The 21,521-nt window shown below is 46.5% G+C and overlaps 1 protein-coding gene and 1 long non-coding RNA gene across 6 annotated transcripts in view; one reads left to right on the forward strand and one right to left on the reverse strand.

The window, feature by feature from the left end:
• Positions 1-6,781: 6,781 nt before the first annotated feature.
• Gm41726 lies at positions 6,782-11,050 on the reverse strand. Its single transcript, XR_003952555.1, has 2 exons — positions 10,952-11,050; positions 6,782-7,534 (listed from the first exon to the last, which is right to left on the reverse strand). It is a non-coding gene; the product is annotated as a predicted gene, 41726 (long non-coding RNA).
• Positions 11,051-19,223: 8,173 nt separating this feature from the next.
• Prdm6 (PR domain containing 6) overlaps positions 19,224-21,521 on the forward strand; it is a 111,950-nt gene continuing 109,652 nt past the window's right edge. For 4 of the 5 annotated variants that reach the window (XM_017317889.2, XM_011246904.2, XM_017317890.2 and 1 more), the window contains exons 1-2: positions 19,224-19,317; positions 19,822-20,431. In XM_017317889.2, the coding sequence (XP_017173378.1) occupies positions 19,837-20,431 (595 nt within the window). In that variant the 5' untranslated portion in view covers positions 19,224-19,317; positions 19,822-19,836. Of the gene's footprint in view, positions 19,318-19,814; positions 20,432-21,521 lie in introns of those variants that run through there. The other variant, NM_001033281.3, reaches the window with a different exon arrangement.

Genomic DNA, 21,521 nt, shown 5'->3' on the forward strand with positions numbered 1-21,521 from the left:
AACCATTCTTCTTGCTGAGTGCCTGAGAAGATGGGAGCAGCCAGGAGAGGAGCCACCAGAGGGCCTGAGACAGAGGGAAAGTAGCCAACACCAGGCCTCACTTGAGCCTTCTAGAACCGAGGCAAATCACAGCTGCCAACTTGTCCAGGCAGCTCTCTGCTGCCCATCGCATCTCACTGTGACTTACAGAAGCTGACCCCAGCCTGCATCACTGCACAGATGAGGACTCCTTGCCTTCTTCAGCCGATGTTTACTGCCTTTGGTTTGTAACCGCAACTCGTCTCGTGCTCCTCTACGTGGTCCCCTGTGTTACTGAGAAAAAAAAGTACTACAAACAAGGTGGCCTATTGCAACAGCATTTTTTACTCTCACAATTTATGGGCTCAGAAATTCAAAATCAAGGTGCAATCAGGGTAATACTCCTTTCAAAGGCTGCTGAGGAGAAACCTTCCTATCGCCCCTTCTTCCTGTGGCTCTGAGAATTGTGGTAGCCTCACTCCAAGCTACCTCCACCTGGTGATCTGCCTGCGTATGTATCTCCCCATGATCACTTTAGAGGGATACCAGGGCCTGTCTTAATCCCATATATAGCCTTAGCTTAAATATTTGCATCTATTTTTAAAAAATCTATTCAACAATAAGATCCCATCCTAAGATTTTGGGAAGGTGTGAGTTTTGAAGAACATTGTTCAATCCTGAATAATCCCCGGTTTTTCACTCCTCACAGAAGCGCCATTTCTGGACTTCTGTAAAGCATGGTCCAGATCCAAGCCTCATGGAATGACCACCTGGGGAGAGACATGGGTGCTACAGTCTGGCCGGTCAAGGTATGATGTGGCTGAGCTGAGCTTTGGACTTACAGATGCTTGCAATGGAATTCAAAGAAACCCATTGCCTTTATGATGGGTACAGTTTAAGGCAAAGCAGGCTCTGGTGAGAATTTGGGGGTGCTGAATTTGGGAGTGCTAAAGCTCCCGTTGTCTTCTGCCATCTCCACTACCAGAACTCTTTGAAGAATTAAACTATCCCGAGCCAACATTAAGTTTTAAAAGAGGCCTTTCAAATAGTATAAAGGTAAGTGGTTAAGACTGGATTCAGAAACAAACAAACAAACAAACAAACAGACTGGATCACATTTCCACTCAAGTTGAGGCTTGCTAGTGATTTATCTCACCACGCTTACATCAGATCTTGAACCATGGAGTCTTCTCTTCTCCTTTAGTTTACAGTCTAACAAATATGATATAGTCTTGTTATTTCAAAAAAAAAATCCCCATCTTTATTCATACTACACACACAATAGCCACATGAGGCACCAGAAGCATTCACTAGCTGTTGCTAATTGTCTTGTGGTGCACTCACAGGACCAATTATTCATGGGGTGCATCTTAAATAATCACAGCTTTATTAATTGTACCTTCAAATCTCTTCTGGGAGGGGTTCACCCCACATGGGTCACATTCCTTGTATATCACTCCATTTTCCTGACCTGATGAGGGGTCTGCCAGATGCCTTTGCACAACCTACCTTCAAAAGGCACGGGCCGGACTGTGCTCATAAGCAAATATCACTCTTCACCTGCCTCCTGGATCTTACCTAGTGTCCGGCACAGAGACTATTCAGTCCTGTGTTGGTTGGAAGAGGAAACACTTTGTGAGAAAGAAGTCACATCATCCACTCTGCTAACTGGATCTGCCCATCCGCCTTAGAATGCACTCCTGTTCTCTGTAAGCGCCCTAACTGCTGTTGCTCTTCTGAGATCCCCAAAACAAAGAGAGTGTGAGCCACAAGTTAAAGGTGATTTAAAGCTTCTCCATCTCGGGTCCATACTCCGTGGAAAAGCACCTCGTAAACATGGAAAGGGGAAGGTTGACGCTCGCCAGATGACATTACAGCTCAGACTCTACGCAGGAGCTGCACACTGCCCTCCTGTCTTGTAAAACTGGGCTGCTTTTTATAGAGAGAACAGAGCCCAGCGAATCTCAAGTTCCGTGAGTGTGCAGATTTCTCTGTGAAGAGAAATTGTGGATAATTCACGACCCAACTCTAGGACAAAATATAGATCATTAAAGCCAGCATGCCAGGCCAGTAAAATGGTCCAGTGGATGAAGATGCCTGCTGCTGAGCTTGACACCCCCAGTCCAATTCCTGGAAACCACGCAGTAGAAGGAAAGAGGCAACTCCTGATCTCCACACACATGCTGTGGAGCATATATATATATATGCAATAGAAAATATAAATGAATCCAAAATCAACTTTCAATACTCACAACTTTGAAAACATGATACTGAACTATTATAGCTTTTGAGCAGGAACCTTTTCAGCAACCCCAAATCTATTTCCTTGGGGGAAATTGTTTCTAGAACTCTCTCCTAAGAGAGCTGAAGAAAGGCTGGTTACTCTTTCTCAAATCTCTCTTATTTTGTCCATCCTCAGTTTAATTCTAATGGTAGTTGTACACTTTGAGCATCGTGTATCACACATTATGTTTATTTTTAGGAAATGAAAACGAAGAACTGGATAAGGAATTTCCACTTCTGTGTAATAAGTGCTCTTAGTTGACTACTTGACTGTCTCTGAAATCCACTAAAACCCAAGCAGCTGGCAAACCTAGGAGGGGTTTTCTTGATTAGATCATCTGAGGTGGGAAGACTCAATCCTAAATCCACATCATTTGAGGTAGGAAAATCTACCCTGAATCTGGGCCACACCTTCCAGTGGCAGCTCATATAAATGGACATAGAAGGAAGGCTCTGCTTTTTACCTGGTTGTCTTACTCTTGCTGGTGAGTTCATCTGCTCTGCTAATGTGGCATTACTTAACTGGCATTAGAATCTACGTCTTCAGAATTCCAGTAGAGACTGAAGACCAGGTGAGACATCTATCTTTGTGGATTAACAATTACCAGTATCTTGGCTTTTCCACTGAGAGAATGTTATTTTGGCTAGCCAGACCACAGCCTGTAAGCCACTCTAGTAAATCCTCTTTTACCATATATATGTACTCATTCCGTCTGTCCTGTTCCTTTAGAGAGCCCTGATTAATATGCTGTGTTTCCATCTCTGGCTGAAATAAGCACAAGACGAAGTTAGATGAACCATTAAAGACTTGGCCAAGCCCATAGGTTCTCAAACAACTTCTGTGGACCCCAAATGTTAGCAATTATGTACTGTCATACATTCATTTGTACTTTCCATTTAAAAAAAAAGGTTACTCTTATACTGTGTATGATGCTTTGGTTTAAAATTCATTGCTTTAAGATTCTCTTATTTTAAACAAACAAACAAACAAACAAACACCTTGGGCCTTCAAGATGTCTCGACCAATAAGATACTTACTGCCAAGCTTAATAACCCCCTGACCTGCATAGGGGAAGGGCAGAATGATTCCAGCAAGATGCCATGTGATCTCTGACCTCCATACTTATACTGTGGCATGAGGTCACCTACCCCTACACACACACACACACACACACACACACACACACGGCATGCATGCAACGTAAGTGTAAACAAAGATTCTTGTAATCTTGTAGATTCTTGATGGAGTGGGCATGGTGACCTTTAATTCCAGTAGGCAAAGGGAGGCAGATCTCTGTGAATGCAAGCCCAGCCTGGATTACATAGTGAGTTCCAGGCTGAGGAGAGCCACGTTATCAGATCCTGTCTCCAACAATAAGAAAGGGAGGACATGTAGGGAGGAAAGGGAAAGAAGGAAGGAAGGAAGGAAGGAAGGAGAGAGGAAGAGAGAAAGAGAGAGAAGGAAAGATGAATGGAAGGAGAGAAGGAAAAGGAAGGGGGAGAGAGGAAGAGAAGAAAGAAAGAGAAAAGAGGGAAGAAACAACCAAAGAACAGACATCCGATTATCCCAACTGCTCCATGTCTTCCGACTTCTTTCCTACCAAACTGCTACAAAGTGACTTGGCTTTTTGCTTCTCCTTCCCACAACCCTGCTGTTATAGACCCAAAGGATCTGTCATAAAATCGTACTACCCAGGAGAAACGATATGATTGATCAGGAATTCCCTCTCTTGCATAGTTTGTCTCTAGACAAGGATGATTGAATGAAGTTACCTCTACATGTATAGGTAGCTGTGTTGAGTCGGGCTCCCATTCCTGAAGAACTTAGCTGAGGGAAGGACACAGGGCACATGTAACTCATCTACATGATGACTAACCCTTCACAAGGGGGACCATGGAGATGGTGAGCAGAAGGAAGGGTCCTAGCTCCTGCTGTTCTTCTGAGTGAGGGGAATTCAACATTTTTTCTTTCTCTTCTCCTCAGCCTTTTGTCTTTCCTGACCTACCACATCTCTGTTCCACCAAGTTCCACAACATCCAGCTGGGGAGGGGGTTCCTTCCAGTGTGTGTATTCATTGACTTTCGACTCAGAAACCTAGAAAGATAGAGTAGTTAGTAAATAAAGGCTGACTGGATTTTGCTAAGAGTTAATGTTACATTCGTCCTCAACCCCATATTCACATAGAATTCATGAATGCCCTTCAAATTTAGATCTCATTCAAAATTAACTTGATTGATTTAGAAGACAATTCACTTATGTTCTGGGGCGAAGTAAGTTGCTAGCTCTTTTTTCTTCTTCATGGATTATATCACGTAATGTTTGAAACTTAGATTTCTGAGCCTCATGATGACACTCATTGGGGCTCATGTAGAAGACCTCAGCCGTCACTGTGTGAGATGCAGATAGGTGTGTTCTCACAGCTCACAGAGACCTGCTGGCATTTCCTTTTAAAGAGAAAATGGACCACATGCATCTGGCTGGTGCTGATGTGAGTGGAGGTGATGAGCCTGTGAGGAAGGCTTGTGAGACAGCAATGAGGTAATTTTATCAGCATGCTCCATCCGAGGGGATGAATCAACTTCGTTTTCCTTCCTTCGTGGAAAGAAGTGCTTATAAAAGTGTAGTTGAGCTCAGAAGACTGAATGGAAGCTAGAAGGGGGTGCAGGAGGAGACCCCCACTTCAGGAAAGGCTGAGGACTATGCGTGCATGATAATTGTGGGCATGATTCAGTTTCTATAACTGGTACGATAAAGAGTCTAAGCCCTGAATGATAGAAAGGCACAGAACAGCCATCTCCTGAAGCACTGGCGAGGTGAACCCCATATTTACAAGGTACCAGCTCCACCCTCCAGATGAATCCAGTTTACGTACTGGAACCAAGATGGTCCCATATGATCTAATTTAGATTTATGTATTCAGTGTCTAGTTATACTGTCTGTGTTAACCAGAAGCCTGCCTAGAGAGTAGACACTACAGTATTAGCTACTGTTTACAAGAATAATTAAGGTAGGGAGCCACCAAGTGGTGTGCCCAATTAATAAAATCATTCTGAGTGGCAGGGAGAATATGGTGCTTGCATATTTGCTGGGGACAACATACCACGGGCTAAGAATTCATCTGTGGAGGGAAAGAGTCTACCAGGGTTGCTCAAGAGGTCTCGGGACAGGGAGTTCAAGGTAGCACTTTAGCTAATTGATTCTACAAAAGGACCCAGTCTTCTTTATTGTAAGTCTTCCATCCCTTAGCCTGTATCCTTCTTCCTCAGTTTTGGAAGATGACTTGGGAACCTCCAACTAACACATTAGCACCAGGGGAGGAAGAGGAGGAGGAGGAGGAGGAGGAGGAGGAGGAGGAGGAGATGTGTTCCAGGATGATTTGGCTGGGGGAGCCAAAATGACCAGTCAAAGCTCTGGTGTAAGAAACACGGTGGCTTCAAAAGAAGATCAAGAACTACCATTCATCATCCTAAGAAATGAAGGGAGTGTCTGTATGACCAGCTGGTGTTTGTGGATGGTAACATTCTCTACACAATGGTTTCACTGTGAGCATACATCACTTGCCTAAAGAAGAAATATTTACCTTTTTAGAAGGATTGATTTTTATTTTTATGTCTCTGTGCCTGTCTGGGTGCATGTTGTATGAGTGTGCACATACCCATGGTGTTGAGAAGAAGGCGTCAAATCTCCCTGGAGCTGGAGTTACAGGTCATTGTGAGCCACCCACTTGTGAGCTGGGAAGTGAAACGATCCTCTGAGGGAGCAGGAAGTGCTCTTAACAGCTGAACTATCTCTCTACACCAAAATGCTTGCTCTTTACAGTTTAATATCCATCCCCATTCTTCTACATACCTTGGCTTCTCTTTGAGAAACTTCCTGTTCTAAGTTTACAAGGTTTAGTTGGGACTAAGGTCCAGGCTTGAAGAGTCAATGTGTTTCACGATAATGGAAGGACATGATTGTGATACATATTGCTCTATTGACACTGGACTCCAGGCCTTTTATGGGAATAATGAAGAAACAACTCATCTATCTCTAGATTTCAATCTAGATGAATAAAAGAGGAAAGAGACTGAGCTGTGGTGGCTCACACCTCTGATCCCAGCACTGGGGAGGCAGAGGCAGGTGGAGCTCTGTGAGTTCAGACCAGCCTGGCTTACAAAGCAAGTTCCAGGACAGCCAAGGCTACAACACAAAGAAACAGTGTCTCAAACAAACAAACAACAACAACCCACAAACAAACAAAAAACAAAACAAAACAAATGAACAAAACCAAAAGCCAAAAAAAGAGAGAGAGAAAGGAAGAAAGAAAGAAAGAAAGAAAGAAAGAGAGAGAGAGAGAGAAAGAAAAGAAACAATTCTACCTGAGATTAAATCAGAACAAAAGAGACAGACCAAGAGATGAGGAGAAAAATGGAGGCATGGTAACATACTAAATTAATTTAGTTTCTGTCACTTGCAGTTGAAAAGATTCCTCAGTAATGCAGGAAAACTAGCCCAGCCTGATTTATTTATTTCATTGTATGTGTGTATGAAGGGGTGCACATGTGGTATGGTGTATATGTGATGGTCAGAGGACAATATGGTTCTCTCTCTCCTACCACGAGAGTTCTAGGAATTGAACTCAGGTCCTCAGGTTTAGTGGCAAGCCCCTTTACCAACTGAACCATTCATTTTCCCCTCAGTTCTTCCCAGATCCTTTCCACCCAACTCATGTTCTCCCTCCCTTTCTTTTTCTCTTTCTTAAAAAAAAAAATTCCAAGGAAAGCAACAAATAATAAAAATGAAAGAAAACTAAAACATAATACAGATCAGACCAAAAAGTACCTAAACAAAATGAGACAAAACAAAAAGTCCGTTAAAAAAACTTGGAGTCCATTTGTGTCAGCCAGTGTCTCTTGGTCATGGGGCCCGCCTTGGAGTGTGGTTGGTATCCACATTGATACTTCATTGGAAAAAACCAATTCCCCCTCTCCCAGCAGGTATCAATCACACATAGCTTCTTGGTTAGGGTGGGACTTTGTGTCAGTTCTCCTCAGTGCTGAGATTTTGTCTGATTAGAACCTGTGGGCTCTTGTGCATGCTGCTACAGTCTCCAAAGTTCATATGCGCAACAGTCCTGTTGTGTCTGGAAGACTGTTTCCTTGGAGTCCTCCATCAGCTCTGGCTCTTACAACCCTTCTGCCTCCTCTTCCACACAGAAGCCTGGAACCAATTCTTCTTAACATCCTGTATCTGGAAACAAAAATAAAAAAGACTGCAAATAATCGCATCACCAACACATGGCAGCTACACAGATAAAGTTCAATATAGTATGTATTTTCTATTTATTCTTACCAAGAAAACACCCATTGGAAAATGCCTTCACTCTGCCCAGTGAGCAACCCACAGACATTTGAAAGAGAACATGATCAATATAAAATGTTAAAGGGGATGTAACAGTAGTGGCTGTCCTATGGAGGAAGCCTACTGGATTGCTTGGCTTCCCAGGTTGGCTCCAAGACAGACATTTGTTTTGAGGGAACAGTTGTGGAAAAATGCTTCTGTTTGAAAACAGTTGCTTATGGAGCAAACATTTGATTTTGAAATCTATACCTAAACGATTAGGCTGCTGTCAAATAAAATACCCATCAACCCAACCCTAACATATGCTTCCATTGAAAATGCTTGCCGGTGCAGATGAAGAAGAAGCAAAAGCTCAAAGGGTGCTCATTCTGCACAATATTTTTTCAAAACCAAATTGTTAAACACTGCATTGTCAAAATGTCAAAGTTCCGATCAATTCCCAACTGTCACTTGTCAATCACTGTCAAAAATGGATTCAGGATAATCTCATTACGGGCCACATTTTATTTCCAGTTTTCCTTAAGAGTCAAGCAATCCTGCCAGGCCCAGTGAGCTCAGCTACCACCCCAGTGCTTGGGAAGCAGGGGCCGGGGAATCAGAAGTTTGAAGTCAATCTGATCTATATAGCAAGTTAAAGGCCAGCTCAAAACACATGGAGACCCTGTCTCAAAAAGCCAAAAAATAAAGCAAAGGAAAAGAATCTAGCTGGGCTGGTGAAATGGCTCAATGGGTAAGAACACCCGTCTGCTCTTCCGAAGGTCAGGAGTTCAAATCCCAGCAACCACATGGTGGCTCACAACCATCCGTAAGAGATCTGACTCCCTCTTCTGGAGTGTCTGAGGACAGCTACAGTGCACTTACATATAATAAATAAATAAATAAATCTAAAAAATTAAAAAAAAAAAAGAAAAAGAATCTAGCATTCTTGTTAAAGTAAAAATGACCTTATCTTGGGAGAGTATTTGCCCCTTCTAGGCAACTTTTTCCTTTTAAATGAGTTGTTTCACAGTTTCATATACATATGTGAAGTAGAAACTTCCGGTTTGGAAAGTCAGGGATGGCAAATGATGTTTTGCCGGGGGGAACACAGGTGAAAGGATGTCTTGCTAAAGCAGACACGTGAAAGAATGTTTTGATGAAGCAGACACAGGTGAAAGGATGTTTTGATGAAGCAGACATGTGAAAGGACAAATGATGAAGGGGTATAAATATGACCCCACAGACCGTGGGAGAGAAGCATTGGTTTGGTTTGCTCTGCCTCCCTATTCTCTGCTAACAACACACATGTATTGGTTTGCCTTATATAGTGTTGCTGAGCTCAACTTGTGCTAATGCTGCCATTGCCAAAGAACTGTTCGTGAGGTCCCTGCAGCAGTTTGCCACTTACGCAGCCTCCGCTCAGGCTGGCTGTTGAGCCTGTGGTTTCTTCAGGACTGGATGTAGCTGCCATTCGTGTGTGGTGTCTGCCTGCCTAGAGGACTGGTCTGCTGAGTTGTATTTGGTGTTTGTTACAGGACTGAACTGCTGCCAAAGAAACTCGAGCTTGCCCCTAGAGAACTATTACTAAATAGGTCCACTTCTCCTATACCCCATTTAGGGCAGAACACTTGCAGGTACTTGCACTGAGCACATTGGCTGGTTAGTAGTCTCTGCAATAATGATTGCTCACAGCATGCAGAAGCTTCTCTGGCCAAGGCAGAGAGCAGCACTTATCTTTGAATATAAATATAAATATTTACAAGTCAGTTTGGTACCATGTCCAGTTAGCAAAAAAACAGTAGTGGTCACTTCTTAGAGCCTATAGTTTTCTTAGCCATGAGCTCTGCTGAGGTTTGCAGTAATAGGTATAAGTTTCTGTAGGCCTATGAAGTAGGCCTAAAGTCCAATCAGAATTCAGTTAATTACTCCTGTAACAGTCATACCAGTATTGTACCAGTGAGCACTTTCTGCATGGCATCGTGATATTGTCCTTCACAGGGTTCACAGGTAGATAAGGATGTTTCTCGCCTAGAAGCCTATTTAGTACTTTCTGGAGGAAGGTGTACCAATTTATAGGAGGTGTAGTTAATTAGCCAGAAGAGAGGAAGCATCTACCTCAATTCCAGTATGATATGTATATGTATATCATATATACGTTTTATATATACACAGGTGTATATATACATATGTACGTATATTGTATGATATATTAGATATGTATATGTTATATATACATATGTGATATATATACATATACACACATATATACCGATAGACATATATACAATATATTTATATATTACAACCAATGTGTGTGGTGTCTTCAGTAATAGTGTCTTACATGTAGTTCTTGGTCAACCAAGAGGAATGGCAAGAGCTGATCTGGTTTGGGGGCCTTTGAGAACCCATGAGTCACCCCACTCCTGGAACTGAATTTTTTTTTTTAATGTTGCACGGTTTTTAAGAGAAGCCATAGAGGATATCTCCCTTCAAACTCTTCCTTTAATGTTTATTTCTAATTTGGCTTATAAAATAGTTTTAATAGGTTTCTATGGGTCGTGTTCATATGCCTTTCACTTTTGTTAGCCCTTACCTCCAACCCCCTCATCTTCCCATCCCATTTAAACCACCCAATGCTCTATATTCCACCTCTATTTTCACTGTACCTGTATTCTACTATTCCCACTCCCAAGAAAGGCACTTGCATGAAGCCTGGCAATCTGGGCTCAATCCCTGGGACACATGTATAACAGGAGAGAAGAGGTTCCTGAAAGTTATCCTTTGGCTTCCTTATGCATGCTGTGGCACATACACAGTAATAAACATGTAAATGAGAAAGATGTGTAAGTATTCTAAAAGAAGTAAAAATGGCTAATGAACGTCCTTTTAAATGTTTGACATCATTAGTCATCAGAGAAATACAAATTAAAACTACTTTGAAATTCCATCTCACCCTAATTAGAGTGGTTGTCAAAAATTCAAGACCAAGGCTAGAGAGATGGCTCAGTAGTTAAGAGCACTGACTGCCCTTCCAGAGGTCCTGAGTTCAATTCCCAGCAACCACATGGTGTCTTACAACCATCTGTAATGGAATCTGGTGCCTTCTGGTATGTCTGAAAAGAGGGAGACAGTGTATTCACATACCTAAAATAAATAAGTTATTAAAAAAAAAAGTCAAGACTAAAAGAGCATGCAAGGATGTGGGGAAGGTAAAACCCTTACTGTTGGTGACAGTATAAACTGGTGCAGTCATAGTGGAGGACTCTCTGATCGCTAGAAGTAGAACTACCTACTATATAACCCAGCTTACCACTCATGGGTGTATACCTAAAGGACTCTGTAGTCCTAGTGAACAGACACTTGCACATCCATGATCATAGCTGCTCTAGTCACAGTGGTTAGGAAATAGAAGCAACCTGGATGCTGATCAACTGGGAAAAAAAAAAGGATAATGAAAATGTGGTACATGTACACAATAGAATTTTATTCAGCGGCAAAGACAGTGAGATTATGAAATTTTCAGGAAAATGGATGGAACTGAAAAATATTATACCGAGTGAGGTAACCCAGACCCACAAAGACAAACACCACATGTTCTTTCTTCTTTGTGGATCCTAGCTTCAAATTTTTAGATTTGTATATTTGACTTGGCATCTCAAGAATCTTGAGTAATTTTTCTGTAATTTCTCCTTTTTTTAATGGCTAATTGGATCTTTGGGATATGATTTTGCTTGTTCTGAAACATTTCTTTACATGCTTTTTATTTTTCTTCCAAGGGCTCTAGATCACTAGTCTTTTGAACTTCTCAGCTTGCTTGCTTATTTATTTGTTTACTTATTATTTCACAAAAGGTGAATAAGAGAACGATAGCTTGTGCCATTCAGAGCCAGGCAGGGGCATTGCCAGGCTCTCAAACCCATATTCCTGCACAGCTTCTTAGCCTTTGCCTCTCAACTGTGTAACAGTCTCAGCTGTATGTTGGCTCTCAGACTCACACCTAAATATGTGTTAGATCAGAACACTCATGAGAGCATCTTCCCAAATGTATAAAAGGTAACTCAGGGTTCACCAAGAAGATATAGTCGTGGCTCTTAGAGAAATTAGCCAACCAGCCACTCTTTATTCTCATGAATAAAGGATTTCCCTGTCTTGCAGGTTCTTTGTGTCATCCTTCCTTGGCTCCTTGTTCAGTCCCTCTCCTAGAATGTCCTTGTCATTCTAACCCCACCCACTTGCAGGTAGAAGAGCCTTTGTGGCCCATGTTGTGTGGTCATTTCTGAAGCATTGTTGATCATCTTAGACCAGAGGGATGCTTTCTCTTCTGAACTCTTACGTCATTTGCTGGCTCTAGAGCCTGGTTCTAGAAGGAAAGCTGACCCTTGAAACACTTCCACAGCTTGGAATCTTGGGTCGCAGAGACACCAGAGTTTTACTCTTGACTTTTTCAACAACCTGCCCCACTTCTTTATTTGGGCTTTAAAACAAGCTTCCCATCTCTGCACAGAAAAAGAGAGTTTCTTTTCTCCTCTTCCTCACTACGAGATTGTTCTACTTGGCTTTCTCTTGCTGTGATAAACACCATGACCAATAGCAACTTGGGGAGGAAGGGTTCATTTCATCTTATAGCTTTGTAGTAGATATTGAAGGAAACCAGGAAAAAAACTGAAACAGACTCGTCTGAGGAGTATTGCTGACTGGCTTGGTTCCTAAAGCTTGTTCAGTGTGCTTGCCTACCACCTGTAGGACCACTTGGTCAGAAGTAGTCCCACCCACAGAACACTAAGCCCTCCCACATCAACCATTAATCAAGATAATGCCCCACCAACACGTCCACAGGCTAATCCGATGGGAGCGATTTCTCACTTGAGGTTTCCTCTTCCCACACGACTGTAGTTTATGTCAGGTTGACAAAAACTAACCAGTACTAGGCTTAGACATAGAGAGTAGAGACTCATTGGAAATGTTTTTTTAGTACATGCTTAGTATCACCCTAAGAGGAGAGTGGGAATCTGAGTCTATGAGAGTATGTGATGAGGGGCAGAAGGACTTCTCAGAGCACCTGCGAGTAGATGCAAGATCTAGGAGAACAGGGTGCATGGAGAGAGCCTCTGGACCTGCTCACTTATGGAACTAACTGGACGCTATCCTGACCCCTTAAGGCTGTGGCCAGGCATGCAGGGGATCTCATCACCACATACCAGGAACTGGCAATCTTCAGGATGCAAATCTACATGGCATCTGTTCCTAATTTCTAACAGATGCACGGTTACATGCTGGCCTCATCCTGATTAGAACTTAAAGTATACAAGCTCCACACCTGATTACCCATGGAAGACTCTCTTAAAACAAGGCAGCATTTGCTAGAACTTCAAAGGAGCTTGTCCCACAGGTGTCTATCAGTCATGTCTCCCACACCACAGGTGGCCATGAGATGGTATCTATGCCTTTGTAGATTACTTTAGTTTGGGTTTGTATATTTCTACGGGCTCTTGGAAAAACTGAAGACTTAATTCCTGGAGAAAAGATGGTGGGTTAAAGAGAATGCATGGAATCCATGGCTATCTGAAGGAGAAGATTACCCTGTCTAATTATTTACATTTATTTACCTTGTCATCTCAAGATCGGAAGAAAGAAGAGCTGCTGTTTTGCTTTGCTGTTTTTACCCAGTGGTAGCTTATTAAGTCTTTACAGGATTTAACTGCCACCAATACAATTTTAATTCAGAGAAGCATATCAAATTATAATACCTGATTTTTATGTGAATGGAAAGGATCTATTTAGAGGCTTCCCTGTGGGAATAGATGGCCCCGGGGATTGTAATATACTGTGCAGCCTTTCAACTCAAGGTCAATGGGTCAAATCAAATCAGGACAAGGGTGGCTATGAAGCATTGTGGGATCACAGACAGACACTGGTGACTAAGGTGAAAGCAGCTAGAGTGTCCTGCTGCATTTCCTGCGAAGGAGAAAAGACAATGCTTAGGAGATGGCTATCTTGACCTCCTGGCTCCAGAGGCTATCGCTGACCTGGCTGATGAAAAGCTTTGCCTTCATAGGCAAGACTGCGATAGGAACAAACCCGAGAGAATATTTAAGCTGTTAGTGTCTCTGAAGAGGAAGGTGTGTCTTCAGAATACCAAGGCTCCTGCTGCATCTTCTGGGGAAAGGGCAGAGTCTGAGGAGCTGAAGGTGAATGCTCCCCACCTCAACCACCCACCCCCTTCACTTCTCACCATGGACATAGAAGTGGGAAGGCCAGAGCGAAACAAATAAACAGTAGGCTTTCTTGATTCCAATGCATTCCACTCACCAGACACCTGGGCTCTAGGAAGTGGGTTACAAGGCAGTGTCTTCTTCAGATGGAAAGCCACATTGGTCTTTTCATTTCATCTTTGAAGAGAGTTAGAGCCAGACAACTGGAGGTAGATCACTGTCAGTTTAAGTCACCAGACGCAGAGGCAACTCGGTGAGCAGATATCCTGGAAGGATACCCAGTAGCTCACAGTGTCTGGAGGGAAGCAATGAGGTCAGTAGGTCAAAGGTAGAATTCTTATTCCCAAAGGCCCCTTGACTGCATTAGCACCTGGGCCACTGAGTGCCCCATCCAGAGGACAATACTGGTGTCCTCTTGCCTAAATCTCATCCAACTCCTTTTAGGAGAAGCCTAGCACCAATGGCTGTGTGTCTTCACCTCTGCCTGGATTTGTTCTTTTCCTCCTAGTCACCCCTATGCTATCCAATCACACTTCTTTTCTCAGACATCCTTCCCTCCCAGCCTCTATCTCCTTAGAGTGTAAACCCCAGGGCCTGGGCTCTAGGCTTTGCTTTATAATGCCCCCCCCCCAGGTGGGTCCCATTTTTAAAAGACAAAGTAGATTTTATTTTTATTTATTTATTTTTTTGTGCCCCTAGGAAGTTAGCTCCTAAGTTCCAGGTCAGGGCAAGTTTGAAAACTCCTCTGGGAAACATGTAGGGAGCTTTGAAAAGAGTTTCCTTTGCTCTAACTCCAGGGTCCTCCCTGAGATTGTTGTATTTTATAAAAAGGAAGGAAGAAAAGCCAGAGATGTGTTTGGTAGAGGCATAAGGTATGGTGTGGGTAAAAGGGTGTCTCTGTGGGGCCCATGCTGAGGCATTCCTTCCCCTTGGGGAGGATAGTTGAGAGGGAAGTAGAGACACAGGGGAGGGGGGAGGAGAGAGGGAGAAGGAGAGGGAGGGGGAATGGGGAGAAAGGGGGGAAAGGGTAAGGGGGCAAAAGCAAGAGGAGAAGATAGTGAGGAGGGGGACAAGCAGACCCTTTTATAGCAGGTAGGCAGACCTACCTGGCTGTTGCCAAGTAACTGTGGGGCGGAGCCTAGAGGAGGTGTCTTCACTTAAACTCTAAACCGTGATTGAAAGAAGTAGAGGTGGGAGAAAGGGCCACCAGGGCCTGAATCCTTGTCCAAGAGTTGACACATTTTCTTTTTTTAGATTTATTTATTTATTTAGATTTATTTATTATTATATATTATTATTATTATATGTAAGTACACTGTAGCTGTCTTCAGACACACCAGAAGAGGGAGTCAGATCTTGTTAAGGATGGTTGTGAGCCACCATGTGGTTGCTGGGATTTGAACTCTGGACCTTCGGAAGAGCAATCGGGTGCTCTTACCCACTGAGCCATCTCACCAGCCTGAGTTGACACATTTTCAAGCAGAGTTTTGACCAGAGATTTGGTGGTAACCTGAAGGCACCTATCCACTAGGATGGCCACTCAGGGTCTCTCATAGCTGTAACCAGAGTCCACCTCCTCTTCCCCCCCCCCTTAACCAGCAGCCCCTCTTCATCCACTTCTCAGGAAAATAAATCTCCAAGAGGAGGCAGGGAGAGCAGATCTCAGAAAAAAAAAAAACTTCTGAATAAATGTCTATATTAATGAATTATTAACTCAGCCACCCGTGACCTTAAATCTAGAAACAGGAACACCCTGGGCAGAAGAGAACTGTTGAATCTCTTATTGGAGTCCTGTCAAAGGTGATGGCCATTTGTTTCCCTCCCCCACCAATAAACAAAACTAATTAATATGGAAGCAAACTTTTTAATTGTATGTCAAGTGAAGTCAGATGGAGCGCCTCCTGCACAGACCACCTTCCTGCTTTTCTGTCCGCCGCCCACTGTCTCCCTGCCCCCACTAGCTCCCCTCTTCCCTGATCAGCTAAGGATACAATGGCTTCCAGGGAGATTTTGGGGGGGGGCGGAATCCTGGAGAAATGATAAATTGGGGTAGTTAATTTATCGATCCCGACTCCTCTTCCCACTTGTTTTATTTTAGAGGTCATTAATCAATGAAGAAAAACACTACCGTGTCCCCCTTTTGCATCTAATACACTCTCGCTCCTTATTCATTCCTCTGGAACAAATTCCCAGCAAATATGCACCCATCGATTCCAGAGCGATGGATTTTTATGCAGGTTTGATCGCTTCCTAAGTGGTCGGAGTGATTTGTTTGCCCATCTTCTAAGTCTTGAGAGAAGGCAGCAGATCTGAGGGACACACACCTCTTCGGGTCAGTGGGCTCACTTTCTGAAATCCCCAAGTTGTTGCAGACTGACCGCGACCAAGGCAGCGTGAGGGTCAGCCCCGGTGGAAAAGTGACTTTGCTAGCGTTGACCCCTCGCAGCAGCTAGCTGGCCGGCTTAGGCTCACTGTGCTCCGCCGAGAGTACAAGGACCCATGCTGACCTTGGCCCAGTCGCGCCTTGGATCCTTCAGAGGCTCTGGAGATGCTCCGCTGGAGACCTACCTACTTTGCTCTGGACCCTCTGGGCAGTAACCTTGACTTCCTCATTCAAGGAAATTCCCTATGTCCTCTAGCATCTAGGGTCCGGTTTCCTCACGGTCCACTTGTGCCCAGCACCTCTGGAATGCCTGGCAGTGGAGTGTGGGGATGTGGGAGTGTGGGGATATTCTACACCAGGCGTAATGGAGGAGAGGGCCTTCCTCATCGGCTTAATTCCTTATTCCGGAAGCACGTTAGAGTCTCCTGTGATACCCCACCACATCCCAACCCAGGATCAATGAAATGAGTAGAGATTTGACTAATGTAGTTAAAAAAATATACTTGGCAGCCCACTGAGCGGGCTTTGAATGGGCCTCAATCATTCATTAATGGTGTGACCTTAGGCAACCAACCTAACCTCTCAGAACCTTCTGATCACCATCTGTATGCAATAAGGGGGTTGGTTAATAATGCCGTGCCGGCGTGGCTGCTAGATACACTAAATATATGCGCTTCCCACGTCCTAAGCAATCATTAACTGCAGCTGATTTTGCTAGAATGAACGTACATGAGCGCCCCGCCCACCCTCTCTAACCACCTGTGAGTGGCTGGAGGCCTCCCAAGCAATTGCTGCTATGAGCATCTCAAAGTCCTGATACTTTCTAGGGAAGTAAGGGGGTTGCAATTTTTTAGTACATCCCTTTCTAGAGGACCAAATAAGCTGGCTTTGGTTAGAAATGAGTAGGTGGGCAGTGTGTCTAGATTTCCATCCCTAGAAGTTCTCCCATAGAGAACCTGGTCGCTCCACAATGAACTAGGGGAATGTGAGAAAGAGTTTGCTCTGTCTCCCAGGGTCCCATCAGCCACAGCAATTCTGGACACAGATTAATTGAAAGGGGCCTGGAACTTCATCCTCCCCTCTGGGGAGTTGTCTGAAGTCTTCGAAGACTGCCTGGTTAGCCTCGGGGTCTACAAGGCAGTGGGTTTTCCCTCGCGGTGCTTGCCTCAGACTTGGGTGCTATCAATCTATCCAGGAATGACGGATGACCTTGTCATAACGACGCCAGTCAAAACATTTTCAGTCCAACTAGGCTCCAACCGGGAGGGAGGCGTTCTGTCCAAGACCCGGACAAAGTCTAAACAGCGCGTTTCCCATGCTCGGACAAAATGAGTGGTGGGAAGAGAAAACGGAACCAGAAGAAATTAGGAAAGAATGGGGATTGCCTGTTCGGAATGGTGACTGTTAAATAAATTGGGTTGTTTGTGGGAAGATAAATGTCACTTTTCCTCCTCTTTAAGGTGCAGACAGAACCCTGGCTGGGAGAAAGCCCCGGAGTTGGCCAATTTCACAGAGTTTGTCACTGCCCTCTGCCACCGAGTACTGTGAATGCCAGAAAGCTAAGAGTTTGGGGCGAGTGCCTAGTAGGTGGATGCTAGATCTTGCGTGGTGAAGCTGCTGCAGCTCAGAGCTCTGGGAGATGGCACGGTAGGACGGGGCTGCGCTTGCCTCCAGAAGCAGTTAAGACTAGAGTTGAATTAAAGAAGCCCGAATTTGACCTCCCAGGGCAGGCGTCGGCGGCAAGAGTAGTTAAGGCACAAATGTAAGGCTCCAGGTACATCAAAGAGAGGCGAAGAATCCTGAAAGGCAAACCCAGAATAAAGGTGCTTGAGCATTAGATGTAGGCTCGGTTGCAGCTGCCTCTCTTCCCGGGCCAGGTTGGAGTCCAGGGCCGGATCGTCTTTAGAGACCCTCGCTCCCAAGCCCTCCAGCTTCGCTCAGGCTGCGGGCTGAGGGTTTCATGCCAGCGCACAGCGTGCCCCACCTCGGCCCCCCCCCCCAACTTTTTTCTTCGGAGGATTCACGCTAGAGATGGCTTGGCGGGCGAGTCAACTCTGGCACCCAACAGCATTCCGGGAAAATCTGAACCCGGCTGAAAAGCAAACTCCGCTGTGGGGACTGGGGTGGACGCGCCTCCCGCGGTGTGTGCTGCTTTCACCACATCACCAGCTGACCCGAAGATGTTTGCCTGTTTGTGTGTTTCCATAGCTTTTGGGATCAGGACACTGAGCCCGCACCTAGAAAAAGATACATTGCGGACAGAAAAAGTACAACAAGCAAGCCGTAGTCGTCACGCCAAAAAAAAAAAAAAAAAGTGTGTGTGTGTGAGTGTGTGTGTGCGCGTACAGAGGAGGTGTCTGTGCGGGAGAGGCGGAGACGCACCGGGAGTCTGCGGGTCCAGCCTAGTTTGAAGTTCCTTCTTCCCTCTCCCCTCCCCTACGTTCCCTTGGCCTGCTCCCGCCTACTCCTTCTTTCCTCGCCTTTCTGCCCTGCTCTGTTCTCCCCCCCCCCCCCGTCCCTCCCTCCTCTCTCCCTCCCTCCCCCTCCCCTCCCTCCCTCTTCTCTCTCCTTCCTCTCTCTCCTTCCTCTCTCCTCTCTCTTCTTCCCTCCTTCCCTCCCCTCCCTTCCCTCCCTTTCCCTTCTTCCCCTTTTCACTCTCCCTCCTCTCCTCTCCATCCACAAGCGCGCGGTTACACACACACACACACACACACACACACACGCACACACACACAAACGCGCACACGCACACACATGTATTTGGTGCTGTCGTAAAACCCACGTGTCCAGCCGAGAGGCTGCCAGAGCAGAGCCCAAGCTCCGAAAGCGGCCGAGCGCAGCAGCCAGAGGCGGCTCCGTCCCGCGTCCTCCCGCGCTCCAGCGCTCTCTGCGGAGCCGCTCTTGCGCCCTCCGCGGGCCTACGTGTCCTTTGCCGGCGTTCCGGAGAGGGCTCCAGGCTGCGGGGTCTCTAAGGCTCTCCGTGCCCTCCGGCTTGTGGTCATGTAGCTCACCCGGGGCTCCCGCTCACCGCCCCGTGCACCGAAACGGCCTCCCGCACACAGGAACGTTAGCCCCCGCCGGTTGCTCTCAGTCCCCAGGTACGGTGGGGCTGGACCGGGGCTGCGGTGCGCGGGCCCCTTGCACCAGGAGCTTGGAGGTCTGGGGCAAGGGGCGGGGGGCGAGACTGTCCCGCCTCCCGGCGCCTGAGGCCAGCGCGGCTCCGGCGCTGCGCCACTTCGCCTCGGGTTGGCTCCAGGGCGCTTGCTGGGGGCGGGAGGGAGACGTCCTGCCCGGAGTTGTGCCGGAAAGCGCCGGCTCTTAGGGTCCCAGCTGAGCGGGGTTGGGAGCTGGGTTCGCTCGCGGGCTGCGAGGCGGCACCGTGTGCACGCAGTCACCTCCGCGCTGCACGCCCAGGCTTCCGAGTAAACTTTGCGCCCAGGAGGAGTTGGGAAGCGGGGACGACAGTACCGCGGGCCGTGGTGCCGGATCCGAGAAGGGGGGCTTAGGTGCTCCACCCAGCTCCGTGCGATCCTCCCGCACGCCCCGTCTGGTCCAGACCCGGATCCAGCTCACTCTGCGCTCCTCCTCCTCTGCCCTCCCAGCTCGAGGCGTCGGACATGCTGAAGCCGGGGGATCCCGGCGGCTCGGCCTTCCTCAAAGTGGACCCAGCTTACCTGCAGCACTGGCAGCAACTCTTCCCGCACGGAGGCGGCGGCGGCGGCCCGCTCAAAGCCAGTGGCGCCGCGCTCGCCCTGGGCGCCCCACAGCCCCTGCAGCCACCGCCACCGCCGCCGCCTCCTCCTCCCGAGCGCGCCGAGCCTCCTCCAGACGGCCTGCGGCCGCGGCCTGCCTCGCTCTCGTCCACCCCGGCTCCTTCCTCCACCTCTGCCTCTTCTGCCTCTTCCTGCGCCGCAGCCGCGGCCGCCGCTGCGCTGGCGGGTCTCTCGGCCCTGCCGGTGGCACAGATGCCGGTGTTCGCTCCTCTAGCTGCTGCTGCTGTGGCCGCGGAGCCACTGCCCCCAAAGGACCTGTGCCTCGGCGCCTCCGCCGGCCCCGGGCCGGCCAAGTGCGGCGGCGGCGGTGGCAGCGTGGGGGACGGCCGTGGCGTCCCACGTTTCCGCTGCAGCGCGGAGGAGCTGGACTATTACCTGTACGGGCAGCAGCGCATGGAAATCATCCCGCTCAACCAGCACACCAGCGACCCCAACAACCGTACGTAGCCACAGTCCTAGCTCGCCCGCTCTGCCCCGGGTGCTGGCGACAGCAAGTAGTGGTGGAGAAGGCGGGTAGGGTCTCAGGAAGGTGACACGGGTGAAGGGTGGCGGGATCTTAGTTCAAGCCGCTGTCCCGCGCCACCCGGATCACTATGGGAAAACTTTTCTGGCGTCTGAGAAGAGAGGGTTGCTTGGGTGTCACCACGGGCTTCTGTTTCTCAGCTCTCATCAGACCCCGCTTTACACCTACAAGGTTGTGCCGCCCAGTGTTCCGGGCCAGGCGGGTATTGGCAGCTGGCGGCCGGGATTGGCCCGGTGAACCCTGGCCTGATCAGGACTAGGGAGCGTGGAAACCAGGGTTTGCTTCTCAATCTATGTTCCATGGAGTTAACGGTGGCAGCTCATTTTCGGGTCCCTTGATTATCGAGGGTTTTCGAGCGCGAGCAGTAGGGTATTTTGTTGTCGTTATTTTATTTTTATTTTTTGTGACAATGAGTCAGTTTCTTCCTGAAGGTAGGTATTATTAGTCGGGCTTTTTATTTAGAAACTAAGGAAAGGGTCGGGGGGCTTTGAATAAGAAGAAAAATTCCAATCTAGAGACAGTGTCGTTCTTTGCAGATCCTGAATTCTTCAGCAACCCTTGTTTGCAACCCGTGTTGCTTTCTTCGTTTAAATAATTTGTTTTTTAAAGTTAGAAGTGATGGCAATTTAGCGAAAGAAACTTACCTCTTCCTCAAGTAAATGGTGACTGACTAGGTACATATCAGAACATCCCAAGCTTTTTGTATTCACAATTTCAAATTCCTGTCTTAAAATGGTTATATTCTGATATTTCGAAACAAAACCCTCAATGAAGGATTAAGAATGTGTGCTCATATGCATCTGTTACTTCTTGGTAATTTCAAGAATTATAACATGTTAACACTTAAAGACATGTGTGTTAAGTAATCTCTCCAAACCTCCCAACAGAACCTTAAAGCAAGTGAGAGAGAAAGAGTGAGTTACATTACAGTAGCGCTCACCCATCGATTTTCTACAATCTATTCTTCATTTGGCTTCTGTATAAGAAAGTAGATCATAAATATGTA

Source organism: Mus musculus, chromosome 18, assembly GCF_000001635.26.
Source record: "Mus musculus strain C57BL/6J chromosome 18, GRCm38.p6 C57BL/6J".
Lineage (NCBI taxonomy): Eukaryota > Metazoa > Chordata > Mammalia > Rodentia > Muridae > Mus > Mus musculus.